The sequence below is a fragment of the Passer domesticus genome, chromosome 1, assembly GCF_036417665.1.
Source record: "Passer domesticus isolate bPasDom1 chromosome 1, bPasDom1.hap1, whole genome shotgun sequence".
Lineage (NCBI taxonomy): Eukaryota > Metazoa > Chordata > Aves > Passeriformes > Passeridae > Passer > Passer domesticus.
Window position 1 is genome coordinate 38,842,227 of NC_087474.1, and position 14,434 is coordinate 38,856,660.

Below are 14,434 nucleotides of genomic sequence, written 5' to 3' on the forward strand. Positions count from 1 at the left end.
AAGAAAATGTATTACCCTTTCTAATCCTGTCATACACAAAAATACAAATAAACACAAACAAGTGGCATCAACTCATCTGAATTTTGTGGAAACCACTTGCCTTTCACTAAAAAGGCAGCAGCCTATAAAATATAAATAGAATCAGTAAAATAAATTAGAAAAGCAAATCATAGATTACAGACACCATGTACAGATGAATGATCAAGAAAACATAGCAGTTAGAATTTTGGTCATCCAAGTTTTGTTGTATACCTAGTCCTCTCTTTATTTAAAACAACCACAAGTGCTTCTGGTAATTTCCACAGAAAGGTGTGTTGTTTCTTCATGGAAGGCAAGAAAGAGTAGCCCTCCTTCTTGGTTATGAATGTGTTTCATATACTGATCTGCAGGTAAATCTGTCCTTAACTAAAGTTGTAAAGATATCTTGAAACAGCTAACGCTTGGGATGCTTGCTAAAATTTCTCTCATTCTTGTAGGTCACACTAATAAGGAAGAAAAAAAGAAAATTGGTGAATTGCAAATTAATTTGCCACAAGACAGATTTGCACTACTACAACTTAACATCAGCAACAAAAACTAAGAAACGTCATTCCAGCAGTTACCACAGAATAACATGATTTCAGATTGCCAGACATTAATAGTCTGTCTCATGCATAATTTGGGACTAACAGAATGGTATAACTTTTCCAAATAAAGAAATGATCACTATTTAAAATGAGTTTATTAACTCTAACCAGTATACTCTGCTGAGTGGGAAAGGTTGAGACTTACAAAGGTAGGAACATAAACAGGTGCAAAAAATTAGAAATATATAATTCTCATCTCAAATACTGGATTAACATGAAAAGTACAAGTAACAAAACACATGTAAAAATACAAATGCCTTCAACACCTCAACAAGGTGATACCCTTAGATACATAAAGGCATCTCTCATTCAGGGATATAAGAGCATCATCATCATCTTTAAATTATTTTTACCTAAATTTTTCAAGTTCAACAGCTTCTGTTGATTCTTGCCATTGACCACTGGACTTCTGTCCATTGCTTTTGACATTTTGCCAAGTTCTTGTCACACTGGTTTGACCACTTTCAATATAAATAGCTGGAAGCTAAAGAGGGAAGGGATAGTAGTCATGAGGCAGACACTGCATTTTAAGTTTTCTGAGAATATTATCACACCAAAGTACCTTTTCTCAAGTTCTGACTTGAACTTTGGACCTAAAACTTGCTATTATAGAATACACACACCTCCTCTGGAAAACAAAACTGACGTGGTAGAAAACTGATGCAAAGCAAGACTGAAAAACAAGTACTGAGAGGTAAGTAAAAGGTGAAGAACGGCATCTTTTTAAATTTTTGATAGCAAAGCTCAACAAATCTGCAACACATGCTCATTATCTGTGTTTCTTACCTGCCCGAATTCCACAATTGCACAGCCTTCACTTTCTTTTTAGGCTGTACAACTCACATGTTTCAGCTTTCTGCTCAGAAGCAATTCCAGGCCTCTAACCAGGTAGAAAGTGCATAACTCCTCCCTCACATGGATGAATCCTTTAGTCATTTTGTCATATCTTTTTACAGAATTGAAAGGGAGAAAATGTTCTGTGATTCCAAAGACTCACACCCATAATCATGTGTTGGTTTTCTTTGCTTCAAATGGCAAATACAAGCTTCACTAAGTGAGTTCAGGTGAAGGAGATTTGACTTTCTCCTGCAAGTTGGTATTTAAGCCCAGGGTATTTTTAGCTGAAGTGTTATTCTTCAAAGACAAACTGTTTATGGCTAAAATGCTGATCTTATTTTATATTCTGTACCACTCTCCCCCGTGCTGTTACTCACACATCTTTAAGCCTACCTTCGTGTGACATTGTGAAAGGGCATAGAGGAAAACAAATCTGCTATGCTACTTTAATATATGCAGCAATAGCTGGATAAAACCTGCTGAGTATAAAAAAAAAAAGCAATTTTTTCCCTGTTAAAATAAACAATATGATACAATAGAATGGGAAGTGGATCCGGTTCATGCTTTTACCCATTCTAAATGTGACTTGTGCCACACAGGTCTAATGTTGCCAAGAAAAGAGACAAGACATCCTCTCCTCAAGATTTTGCTAACATGTTTTAGCCACTATAGTACATAATGTTCTAAGCATATGCCAAAAACCATAATCACCTTTAGAATTAATTGTAATTCTAAAACACATTTAATAACAGTTATTGAAAAATACCTGTTGGTTCCTTGACTGAACACTGAAGAGAGACTGAAGCCTTTTTAGATCAGAATTATCCCTAGGAAATATCCCTAGGAAACCACAACAGTATGTGTTAATAGTTACATAAAAGTATTTCCATAAGTGTAAAGAAGGTCAACAAGCAACAATGCTACTGACAGAAAATAAAGTTTTCTAGCGTTGCCTGGTGTCCACTTTTGCGTACAGAAGAATTTACAACTTCTCCAGAATGTCTTAAATCAACAAAGGTGTAAATAAACTTTGTGACCAGAGTAACAGTTGTCATGTTTATACTGCACTTCAAATTGAAGCATTCTGCTTTGGCAGCCAGTGTAAATTCCACACAAGCCCTGCTGAAGTTCAAAGTAAAACGTCAGATACTACACCTCATAGAGATCCCAGGAGGCTTTTTTTTTATTGCTTTTTCTGTGCTCTTCAACTTTTTATCCTGATCAGGCATTGTGTATCACTATTATCATTATAGGGTTAAAAACTCTTTTCCTTAAAAGCAAAGTAAATACAAAGAATTATATCACTGTAGTAAAAGGAACCCATGTTTATTTACAGAATCAACTGATACTGCTTTTAGGAAAAAAAAAATTGCCATTTTCTCAGCCTGAAGCCTTGGGCATTATATCAGAATATCCTTTGAAATTCCAGATATTAATAAGAAAGCTTTTAATCTAATATACAGACATCTTGGTTTTCCAACACATGCATAGACAATACTGTCTTGCCTTTCAGGTATTTTTTTTAGGACTTTTCCTCTTCTTTCATCTTCTTGCCATTATTTCTCTCTGCGAATTGGCTGCTTATGTTACAGCAATGCTTACAGGCTAACATCAAGGTTGTCAACAACAAGCTGTTGTCCAGACAACAGAGAATTTAATAGTTATATTATCCAAATAAACAAGTCAAATGAAGGGTAGAAAAAGGCGGTATCTGACAAAAAAAAATGAGACGCATACATTGAGTTGAGAGACATGATTCTCCCCCTCTACTTGACTCTCCTAAGACCCCACCTGGACTATTGCATGCAGCTCTGGGGCTCCCATCAGAACAACAGGGACCTGCTGGAGTGAGTCCAGAGGTCTACAAAGAGGATCAGAGGGCTGGAGCACCTTCCCTATGCTGAGAGAAGCTGAGAGATGTAGGGTTGTTTGGCCTGGAGAGAAGAAGGCTCCAAGGGAGATATCCAGCAGCAACCCACTACCTAAAGAGGTCTACAAAAAGAGTTGGAGAGGGACTTTTTACATGGGTATGTGGTGTTAGGACAAGGGGATGATGACCTCACGCTAAAAGAAGTCAGGTTTAGATTAGATATCAGGAGAGAATTCTTTACTGTGAGGGTGATGAGGTACTGGAACAGGTTGCCCAGAGAAGTTGTGGACATCCCTGCAAGTATCTAAGGTCAGGCTGGATGGGGCTGTGATCAATCTGGTATATAGTAGACAGGTGCCTCTGCCATGGCAGGGACTTGGAACTCGATGATCTTAAGGTCTCTTCCAACCCAAACCATTCTATGAATCTATGACCACACAGTCTGTCAAAGAATAACAGAAATTTTCAGCAGTTTAGAATCTAGGCCTTCTGAATGTCTTACACCAAACCTACCTGCTTTCCCTGCAGAGGCACACAGAGCTTCTTTCCACCGATGAGCAGATCTATATGGCATGGCCTCATAAGGGCCATTACCACACCTTAAATCCCTGCATAAAAACATTCAATCTGTAGGTCTGACTTCCCCCAAAAGCCCTGATCTACTCACTTTCACAGTACACAACACCTGTTCATTGAAAATCTTCTAAAGCCCTAGAAAAATGCAAAAAGACATGGAAAGATGATATTCAAGAGGAATTTCTTGCTGCAACAAAAGCAACTACATTGATACAGATCCTTCTCTGAGTGAAAAAAAGAATGGTCAGACACAGGCTGTGGCTGTATAACTACCCTGGAGAATAATATACAGCTGTAGCATATTGGTAGAGCACTTTCAATTTAAAAACCAAGGATATAATACCACTGATCCTTTCTACCTATTTTACTGTTCACTAAACATGGACTGTTTGGATGTTCCCTTTGGTGTGTCCTTAACAGGATTTTCCGTATCAAACCTGATGGTCTCCTCTTCTTGCTGTGCAGTGTAGAATTCCTCTGCTAGTGATTTTTATTTCTCCTCCTCATAAAGGCAAAGAAGAAGAAAACTGGTCATGAAACAAAAGCATTGTAAACTACCCAAAGCTGCTCCTTCCCAAATGAACATGAGAGTCATTTTTCCAGTTATACAATCTCACATCACAGAACTGCCCAAAATGCAACTGTTGACAGTATGAACTCGTGCACTGTATTAAATCCCTCTCGGAAGTGGCCTGTAAGCCCAGTTCATCCATGTCTAGTCTTTTAAACAAGCTTTTATCCTACCACAGGGAATCATTGATCTGGATCCACAAGAAACTTCTCTGCTCTCTTCCATGCATCTGCTCAAGAAGGTTATTAAAAAACATCCCAGAACACTTCTGTGGCACCAGTTATTACCAGGGAATGAATATAAACAGGATTTGTTCCACCACTCAGTAGACAAAACTACTGAGTTCAGACTAGACTGAATGCATTTTGCCCAAAGCATTTATTTCCTTTGCTTCAAGAGCATTGAAAGTTAAGAGAAGCCATGTACGTTGCTAAGCATGTTAAGAATCCTCAGGAGTAAGAATTTCCATTTATTATTTCAGTGACATTCTTCTATCATCTCTCCAGTACCCTATCCATTTGGAATACATACTGAGGCATGACACAATGCAATAAGCACCTCACATTTGTACAGTCGGAAATACTCACAAATTGTCTACTTGACCATGAGTATGAGTGCACAAAGAACAGATTTCAACCAATTAAACAACCAAACCACACACAAATAACTTGTTCATGAGCCAACAGAGTTAAACCTTAAAATTTTTAGCATACTGTGAAATCCTTGGGTTAGCTCTTCAAACCACAAACAGCAGGATTCCCAGTATGGCTATGATTTAATCCAGAACTGTTAGGTCTTTGTGATTATTTAGAATATTTTACAACTGTCAACCAACCTTATTTTGGGGCTGACATTCCAATTCTAATGCTACCTTGGTAAAGATGAAACAGAATAACAGATAACAAGTATTTTAAAGGTTTGTTGCCATTACAGATCTAAATGTCCCTGTGCAAAATTGAACCTGATAAACATCAAGCCACATTCCCTTCACTGCTGCTGAGAATGAAGGGACACTGGTCACTCAAGGATACAGCACTCACCCAGCTCTGAGGACTCACCCTGAGGTTACCTCTCTGTTTCCTAGAGGCCAACAAGTCAGCACAGGTCAGGAAGCCCTTCAAGAAAGAGGCCAGCTCTGGCCACAAACTGACCCTGCACTGACCCTTTAGTCTGTCAGCCCAGCATTATCTCAGATGTTTAGCTCACTGGATTGGGAAACCTGATTCAGGTTACAAATAATCTCTCCTACTTTAGCCCTGATTGCCTTGTCTCCAAAGCACTTCTATTGTACAAGGGCAGGGACAACATGCAGAAAGGAGGATTTATCCATGCAGCTTAGAATGTTATGCCCTTCACTTTACTACAGAGATTAGACTAATTAATTATCAGCCAGCTGCCAGTGAAAATGGCTTTCCCCATTCCTTCCCTTCCACCAGCAATCCTTCTCTACTTCTTCAGTTGATCTGACCAAACCTGAGCCAGTTTAGAGGGCTAAACACACAGAAAACAATACACTTCCATTTATGTTATTACTTTCCTACCAATTTAGCTCACTGACACAGTGGCCAGATGAGTGCGCCTGCTGACAGGGCAGGAATGCACAGGTGTAAATCAAGGCAGAAGAGCAGAAAGCCCCTTCCATCAGTCATTAAATTAGGTAGGTGTATTAGCACCATGAGTGAGGGGTAGACGAATGGAAACAACTCCATTTTCCTTCTATCAGCCAAAATCCTGAGAGAAAACAGATATTAATATTTCCTTAGCTATTCTCACAGCTATTTGACTTTCTTGAAGTCACTGAGTAAGTTCCCACCCTGTGTTTCTTCTTTACTCATGCCAGCAGAAATTTCCATGTATTCCATGGAGCCAAGCTATTCACTGTCCTCATAACTATCCCCCTGCTATGACACCAGCCCTGAGGAATGTGTAAGAAACACACCAAACACTAGTTGTGCCAGATAAAAACTGACAACTCTTTTGAAGAACAGAGACACATTAAAAGAAAATTGCCTTTACAGCACAGTCTCATTCAATTCCATTTAAGACAGTGAAATTAGAGCAATAGTAATTCATTCATTTTAACTGGGGATAATTACATTTAATTAGTTATGTTGATTCAATTACATAGGAAGAGAGATGCATTCTGACAGCACTGGAATGCAGGATAGGACAAGAAATGCTCCAAGAACCCCGTCAGAAATGAAAGAATCCACATGATGAGAAACAGGAGACAAAGGAATTACCCCAGACTTGATCTGTGGCCCAGTTTTGTATCTGTCCCAGATGACATAAGCACATAAGCTTCAGAAGGTAAAAACAAGCCCCAAAACAAACAAAACCACAAAGACGTGCTGGAGGATGAATCTACCCCCACTGATAACAGTGTAAGGGTTCTTCAACAAGGTGTCTCACATTCCTTGTAACCTTTATTAGCAATAACTAGCGGATATGGATCGTTTGTAAGCCAGCTAGTTTGTAGATTTTCCCTTGAACTCCTTTCTAAATCACTGCAGTGGCTGAATTCCACTGTCTAATCATACACAGGATAACAGGCTTAAGGTGGATAAAGAAGCAGTAGATATGGTGGCTTTAATAAGACTTTTGATGCTGTTGCTGGATAGGAATGTATCTAATACCCTACCTAATACCATAAGCTGGGTCAGATGAAGGTCAGGTGAAAATTCATTTCCTAAAAGAGCAATTAGAAATATATTACTGTCAAAACAGAAATGGATTTCAAACATGGTCAAAATGATAGCAAAGGAAGCATCAAAGGTGATGAAAAATTCCCAAAAGGTACTTTCCCCTCTCCAGTCTAGTGGGAGAAAAGGGACTTCTGGCTGGCTTCCCCTCTTGTTCTCAAAGTGCGTGGCAGTCGTAATAGATCCCCACCAGTGATACCTGTGCCTAGGAAATTGTGTTGAAGAACCCACATAGACAATGTTTGAAGAATATTTCTTTCATTTTATTAACTGAATCAATATGGGAATCAATGTGTTTCTTACACACAAGAACTTCCACACACATATATGTGTCTCAATCTTTCTTTGGAGATTCTCTAAATGTTAACAAGGGTAAGGTTCTTCCTCGTTTTCCCGACAAATGAAAACATTCAAGCTACTGCTGTTTTGGGATTGTTTGTCTTTTGCTCTCTTTTTTTTTTGTTTTCCCTCTGTACCATCTCATTCCATAAATGGCCAGGCCTGTTCTCAGATTGCTGGGTCTACCAAATGTCAGTCTCTTGGTTAATTTCCAGAGTGTAACTTTCCTCTGTAAAGTTTGCCTAAATCCATCTTGTTAAAGAGCGTTCCCATATGTACGGAAAAAAAAAGAAAATAAATGAAAGAAAAAGGAAACAATGTGGGATTTCGGAGGTCTAGCGAGCAGCTCGGTTCAGTATCAACTCGAGAGTAACACGTAGCTCTCTGAAGTTCACCGTCTCCACTCTCGCTACCGAGCAGACCTTTATAGGGAATTATACCGGCACTCCTTAGAGCCTCTGGGAATCACCAGATTGTTCAGTGCCCGCTGAGAGCCCAGAGCTGGAGAAGGAGCAGGGCTGTGCAGCACGTCATTAAGCAGAAGATGGGGACACGGCATCGCCTTCCCTGCCCTGGAGGGCACTCTCCCGTCCCCAGCCCTGTGTTTCCCTGCATTCCCGTCCCTCCCTCCCGCTCCCCGCGGTGCCTCAGCGGCTCCCCCCGCCCCGCGGCCCGGCCACGGCGACGCTCGCTCCGCCGGGACGGGACCCCTCGGCCAATCGCCTCCCCTCTTCTTGGCCCGCCGGCCAATCGCGAGGCGCCGTGCTGCGCAGTGCCGGGGTTCCCTGGCACCGCTTCCGCCCGGCGCCGTTGCCATGGGCACGGGGCAGCCCCGGGCCCGGCGCGCAATGAAAACAGAAGCGGCCCGAGTGGAGTCCAGGAGATTGTTTATTGCTTTTACCAACTTTCTGAAACGTTACAAAAGATAATTTTATTCTAGCAGTAATTAAAACAACACAAAGGCTGAATCACATTAAAAACAAGTCTGAGAGTTGTGTTTTCTGTATAAACTGAGTATTGATTCTACAGCTGGAATAATGTTTTCATTTGCTTTGGATTTGTTTATAAAGTAAGAAAACGTCACTGTAATTAGAAAAGCAGTCATAAAAAATTCGAACCATACAGTATGTAATCACATTTCAAATAAAGAATATTAAAATCAAAACAGCAGTTCAGCTGCAAAAGCTGAACCTGGAAGACACCTTTGCACAGGAGCATCAGCAACAATAGAAAGGAAAATACTAGAAATGATGTGTCTTTCCAATAAAATCATTTAGAAAAGTATCGATTTTCAAACTCATTCATTATTCCAAATAAATGTCAACAGATACTAAATTCAATATGAAAGTGTCTTTAGGCAAAGTTCAATGCCAACTACAAAGTCCTAGAAGTTTTCACTAAAAACATTATAAAATAAAACTGACAAACTTACTGAGCAATTTGCTTTATTTATAGCACTACACTTATGCTGACTCAAAGCTGTGTGCATCTATAGTCTTAAAATTTGCCATAAAATAAATTAATGTTGGTATAAACAAAGTATTTCCCACGTTTTACTGTACTTGATAATTTTGTCCTAGATGAGTAATTAAAACATTACTAATCATAAGCAAGCAAAAAGACAACTAAGCTCGCTGTGGTGCTGGCCTGACAGATTACATTGGTGAACTGAGAGCCATGAGCCATTCACGTTATGATTTACAGAACCTATGTACAGACAAACCCCTTAGAGCAGCGCAGGCTCTGCCACGTGACACCCACTTGGTACAGAAATATTTTACAGCCTGTCGAACCTGCCTTTGCAAAGGGCACGAATTAGGAAGTGACCGTATAAAGACAGAGATGCAGGTGAAGCAAATGATAACTTAGAGGAGAACTTGCATTAAGTGGAGAAAAAATGGCCAAGATACTCGGTTGAAAAAGATCCCAAAGCCATCAGGGCACCAAGTTCTATCCTGACAGGTTTTATGATGACAAACTTGGCAATTTGGAACATTTCGTGGAACAATTATATAAAATATTATGTTATAGCTGCAAAGTTAATCTAGGAGGAAATTGTTGTTAACTTGGGCATATGTAAACACAATGAAAAATGTGTCACTGTAATACATATGAAAATGGTAATAATGAGTTTTCTAGAATATAATTTAAACACAAAACTGCATTTTAAGTGATACATTTTAGATGATAATTTAAATGGAGTGGTCAAAATTAAGACCTACATTTCATGTAAACATTAATATTTATAAATAAATAAGAAAAAAAGAAAAAAAAAAAAAAAAGAGGGACTTCCTGAGGTGGCTCTGCAGCCAGGTACACAGTAGCACTAAGCTCCATTCCAGGAAACCAAGGCATCTATAAAAAGTGCAGGGTTGTTTATTTTCCTTTAGGTATTGGAATGGAAATCCATTGGCGTAGTTTTTACAGGGCTTAAGCCCTATGGAAAAAAAAAAAAATCAGTGCACAGCAATTGTCACTGCACTTTTGCATCCATTAAGGCAAAACATACATCTACATACAATAAACTACATCCTTAGCTGTCTTATTTTAATACTATGTGTGACTTTAAAGCAGAGAAGGTGTAAAATGAGCACTGAATCACTTAACCATACATTAGCAACATGGATTTATGCACTTAATACCAGATCTTCTCCTGTTCATATGGGAAGAAAAGTGCAAGTATAACTATTGCCCAAGAACACTGGAACTAAAGGTCACTGTAAACTGGTTTGCCAAGTCATGGTATTTCTGGCAATGATTAAAATATCTCACAAATAAATAAATACTGTGATTAGACTTGTGGGGCTTTGGTTTTGTTTCCTTTCAATGTTCCTCAAAATATATCCACTTCCTGTAATATTGACCAAAACGTAACCCTTCTGAAATAGAAGCCAAATACAAGGTGTGCAGCACCATGGAACCCTGATTTCCAGCATTATAGAGTTAGAAATCCAAGAGGCTTCTAGTAATTTTTTGGGTCTTTGGAAACTGTTGCAGGACTGTGAACAGGAAGCGAAAAACACTACTGAGAGGACAGAAGTACTGTATCGTGGATGATGCTACATAAAATCCTCAAAATATCTCTTCCCTCCTTGATTCAGAGCAAGAGGTACTTAGTCGTCAACTACTGACATGCAGATGGGTGTTGTTTGGGTTTTTTTTAAATGATGTAGAAAGTTTTGAGAAACCATCTGCTGTAGTTTCGTTGTTATCTCAGTTTGATCAGAGGGAAACTATGGGTTACTTTCTGAAAGAGCACGAAGTCCAACTAAGGCACAAGCTACACTACAATCTAAGAATGCAGGTCATTACTCAGTACTGCTCAGACTGGTAATGCAGACCTCTCTTGCTTTGCCCCTGACCTGAGCCTGTTATAAGAGTTTGGATACCATTATTCATATTGCTGTACACTACGATTTCCTTTCTTTAAACTGTCTTCTCAGAATTCAGTTAAATGAAAAAAGGAAAGAAAACAAATGTTAAATAATTGCATTACATTTAAAGGGAACACTAACAGTCCATGTAATGTAACTACTATTTTTAAATGTTGCTATTTATTCCCACTGATTGCTTTGTTTTTGTAATATACAATTACCTTCTCTACAGGTGACACTTGGCTGAAGAGCACCAAAATTCCACCTCAAGTGGTATTTTCACATGAAGTCTGCCCTCCTCCAGAATCAGCTCCTTTTTGCAATTGTTGAGAATTTTATCACTTGGTCCATGATAGAACTCCCAACTCTGCCAAACGCAGGATTAAGCAAACAGCATCTTCTAGTATTAAATGAGCACGGATTCTAATTAAAGCCATTGTAATGCATCCAGAAAGGGCTAGTGGCGATTCAGAATGTAAAGAGATAATGCTGGAAATTAAAGCCAAAAAAACTAAGGCATAAGGCAAAAAAGATATTAAGAATGGAAACTGCGCAGGTAAGTCATCAAGATTTCCATTTTTATATAAAATTCTCATTATTTCAAATATTATAATGCTAAACACTAGAACTTGAAAATGTAAGTACAATAAATGCACTGACTGCATCTTTATCCGGAGTCCCCAAAAAATCCCATTTACTTTAATAAATGAATATTTATTTTTTCAATTCATCTTACATGATAAAAATTTTTACTAATTAAAATAAATAATGTGTTTAAAAATAAGTTGGTGTGCTACCATATATGCCCTTTACAATGGAGAGGATCAGAACTGTACATACAAATACCACAAGCAATTAGTAATCCATAAAATAATACTGATCATAAACGTATTCCAGAATTGAGCTACAACTAATTTAATCAAATACACAGTAAATTTTTAAAATTATTAACCAAGAAATATATTTGATGAAGATATGAAATACTCCAAAATTTTAAAGCTGAGTAAATCAGACACTGAAAATCTATGGGAAAAAATGTAAGCAAATACAGGAAGAAAAGAATTCAAGAGTACTGACGTGGTAAGTACTTATAATTTCCTATAGACCAATTGCTGCCTGCAAATCCAATTTATATTGTGTAAACATGGAGTGTCCAGAATGGCAAATACTGACTTGGGACTGTAACTGCCATTACTGCACTCATACTGCTACTGGACAATAATGAAAACTCAAGAGAATTCAAAAAACCAAAGAAAGCAGCACACCAGGGTATTTAGATACAGTTTAAGGCTTAACTAACCACCTGACTTAGGGCTCTAGGCCACTCCTGTGGAGCAGGAGGACAGAATCCAGAAAACACTAGCATGGAGTGGAGACATAAAACACAGTAGTTCTTGTCAACAGCACATTAACATTTGTTCTATGAAACCACAAAAAAAGTATACCCTGCTAAAAACAAGCACTAATTGCCTGCATGGAAAAAAAAACTTCTGTGGTGCACACTATAAACAGAGGTATTGCAACATTTTAAGCAATGTGGACCAGTAATCATCAGCAAAAGCTGATGTAACTTTTATGCACATATTGATTATGGAAAATAAAAAGCATTCATTACAGTCTTCCTATTTAAAAACGAAAATAAAATTTCCAATAAAATAAATAGCTGAAGTGTGATTACCACTCATCTTATTTGCTGGGAAAATCTTTGCATTATGCAAGCATATCTACAGTGCCCAAAACAATGGAAGAAATTAAATATATGTTGCTCCTTAAACTGGAAATCACACTTCCATGGTATAATATCCTACAGTGATATATATACACACACAGATGCACTCAATTCCCATTGGTTCCATTCTATAAAGATGTTTCAGCATCCACATATCTCACAACAGGTGACTTTTCCACTTCTATTTTCACACTTTCTGGTTTTTCAGGGCTGTTTGAAAACAAAGAAGAAAATGTAAAGTCTGGCCCACTTTAGGAAAGGTTAAATTTAAAACGTTTTATACTTCAAAATGAACATTGAAAGTATTTACATAAGAATGCTTTTATGATAAGGCATTTCTATTACATTTTAGTAATTGTTAAATAATATTCACAGGAACAGTACAAACTTAAAAGAGAGAAAACACCAATATCTCATTCACAAATACCATATCCAATTCCACTGCTTTTATTGATTTGCAAAACATCTTTAAAAACAAACAAACAAACAAACCCCCAACACAGCTGGCAAAACTGTCTAGGTAAAAATACTCAAAAATACATAACAAGCAATATTACTAATATGTCTTTATTCTGAACCATCTGTTCACAAGAATGAGAGGATATTTCTGTCTGTTCAAAAGGGGAAACCATACTTCCAACAACAGCAGAGGACAATAAGAAACCTGTGAAAGTGTCCATTCAAGTGAAGCAAAAGACCCTAAAGACAAGTGGAACCTGAACAACTGACACTCTTAGGGACACAGACACTGAACAGTGCCTGAGTGAAGGTAGCTGGAAGTCAGTAGAAGATGAAATGGAACAGCATAAGAGGGAGGATGAGTTTCGAAAGAGATTACACATCTGTAGAGCTGCTCTTTAAGGAAAAAAATATTAGAAATTCATGCAAGGAGAAAAATTCTGGGTCTCCTTAGAAGATACAAGTGTGCTGGGACTCCACAGTCTGTAAACTACAATAGATGGGGTTGAGGAAAAAAGAAAAAGCAATCTGGATCAATTCAGAAAAAGAAAAAAAATTTTCTTCTTAAAAAGATATGGTTTTTAATAAATCATGCCAAGCCCCACAACATGTCATCTGGAATTATAAAAGATATGCCTCCTTTGAACTGCATTAGTATTTGAATATAAATCTAAAAATAGCAGTGCCTACAGAACCATTTTTACATGTCTGTCTGTACCACCAGATGAAGACAGATATGTAATTTACTGGAAGTTACTTTTGAATGACCAGTAGCAACACCTCTGAATCTCAACCAGATGCAAAGAAAGTATAGCAAATACCTCAAAACAGCAACCAATTGAGTTAAGGCTCAAGAAGTCTGCCTTTCAACATTTTCAAGATTAATGCATTATCAGATTGCCTGTTAAAAACCTGGTTTCTGGCATCAGTGGTTCTTAATTTTCCATTTGTAGTTTTAGCAAGTTCCCTACCAAGATGGATTTTTTACTGTACTAAGCTCAAGCAGGGTATGTTATAGCATCAAAGGGAAATGTCTTATAGCAAAACATAATGAATAATGGAATAATGAATACAAGGCTAAGCACAACAAAAAACACTGCAAACTCATCAGAAGCCTGATTTGCTAGTATTGCATATAATTCCATACTAACTTAACCTACTCAGGAAACATCTCTCAGAGAAGTGAGAGATGAAATTGTACTAAATTAGAACTGCCTGATAACCAAGTCTAAACATTTTAATTCTTCTGGAAAAAGAAATACAGGCCAGTATCTCTTCAAGTCTAATATGCCCAATGGCTATCAGATAATGCACTAGAATAATCTACAAATTCTGTAATAGGCTGCTTCTA

At 37.9% G+C, this 14,434-nt stretch overlaps 2 protein-coding genes across 8 annotated transcripts in view; both read right to left on the minus strand.

Moving 5' to 3' along the window:
- NEK10 (NIMA related kinase 10) overlaps nt 1-8,135 on the minus strand; it is an 87,731-nt gene extending 79,596 nt beyond the window's left edge. Inside the window, 6 exon segments of the mRNA XM_064388254.1 lie at nt 387-482; nt 980-1,110; nt 2,230-2,290; nt 2,619-2,733; nt 3,847-3,941; nt 6,154-8,135. Of these exon segments, the coding sequence (XP_064244324.1) occupies nt 387-482; nt 980-1,110; nt 2,230-2,290; nt 2,619-2,692 (362 nt within the window). The 5' untranslated portion in view covers nt 2,693-2,733; nt 3,847-3,941; nt 6,154-8,135.
- Nucleotides 8,136-8,391: 256 nt separating this feature from the next.
- The window catches only part of SLC4A7 (solute carrier family 4 member 7), a 91,747-nt gene continuing 85,704 nt past the window's right edge, over nt 8,392-14,434 (minus strand). For all 7 annotated transcript variants that reach the window (XM_064414934.1, XM_064414928.1, XM_064414916.1 and 4 more), the window contains one exon: nt 8,392-12,834. In XM_064414934.1, the coding sequence (XP_064271004.1) occupies nt 12,753-12,834 (82 nt within the window). In that variant the 3' untranslated portion in view covers nt 8,392-12,752. The remainder of the gene's footprint in view (nt 12,835-14,434) is intronic.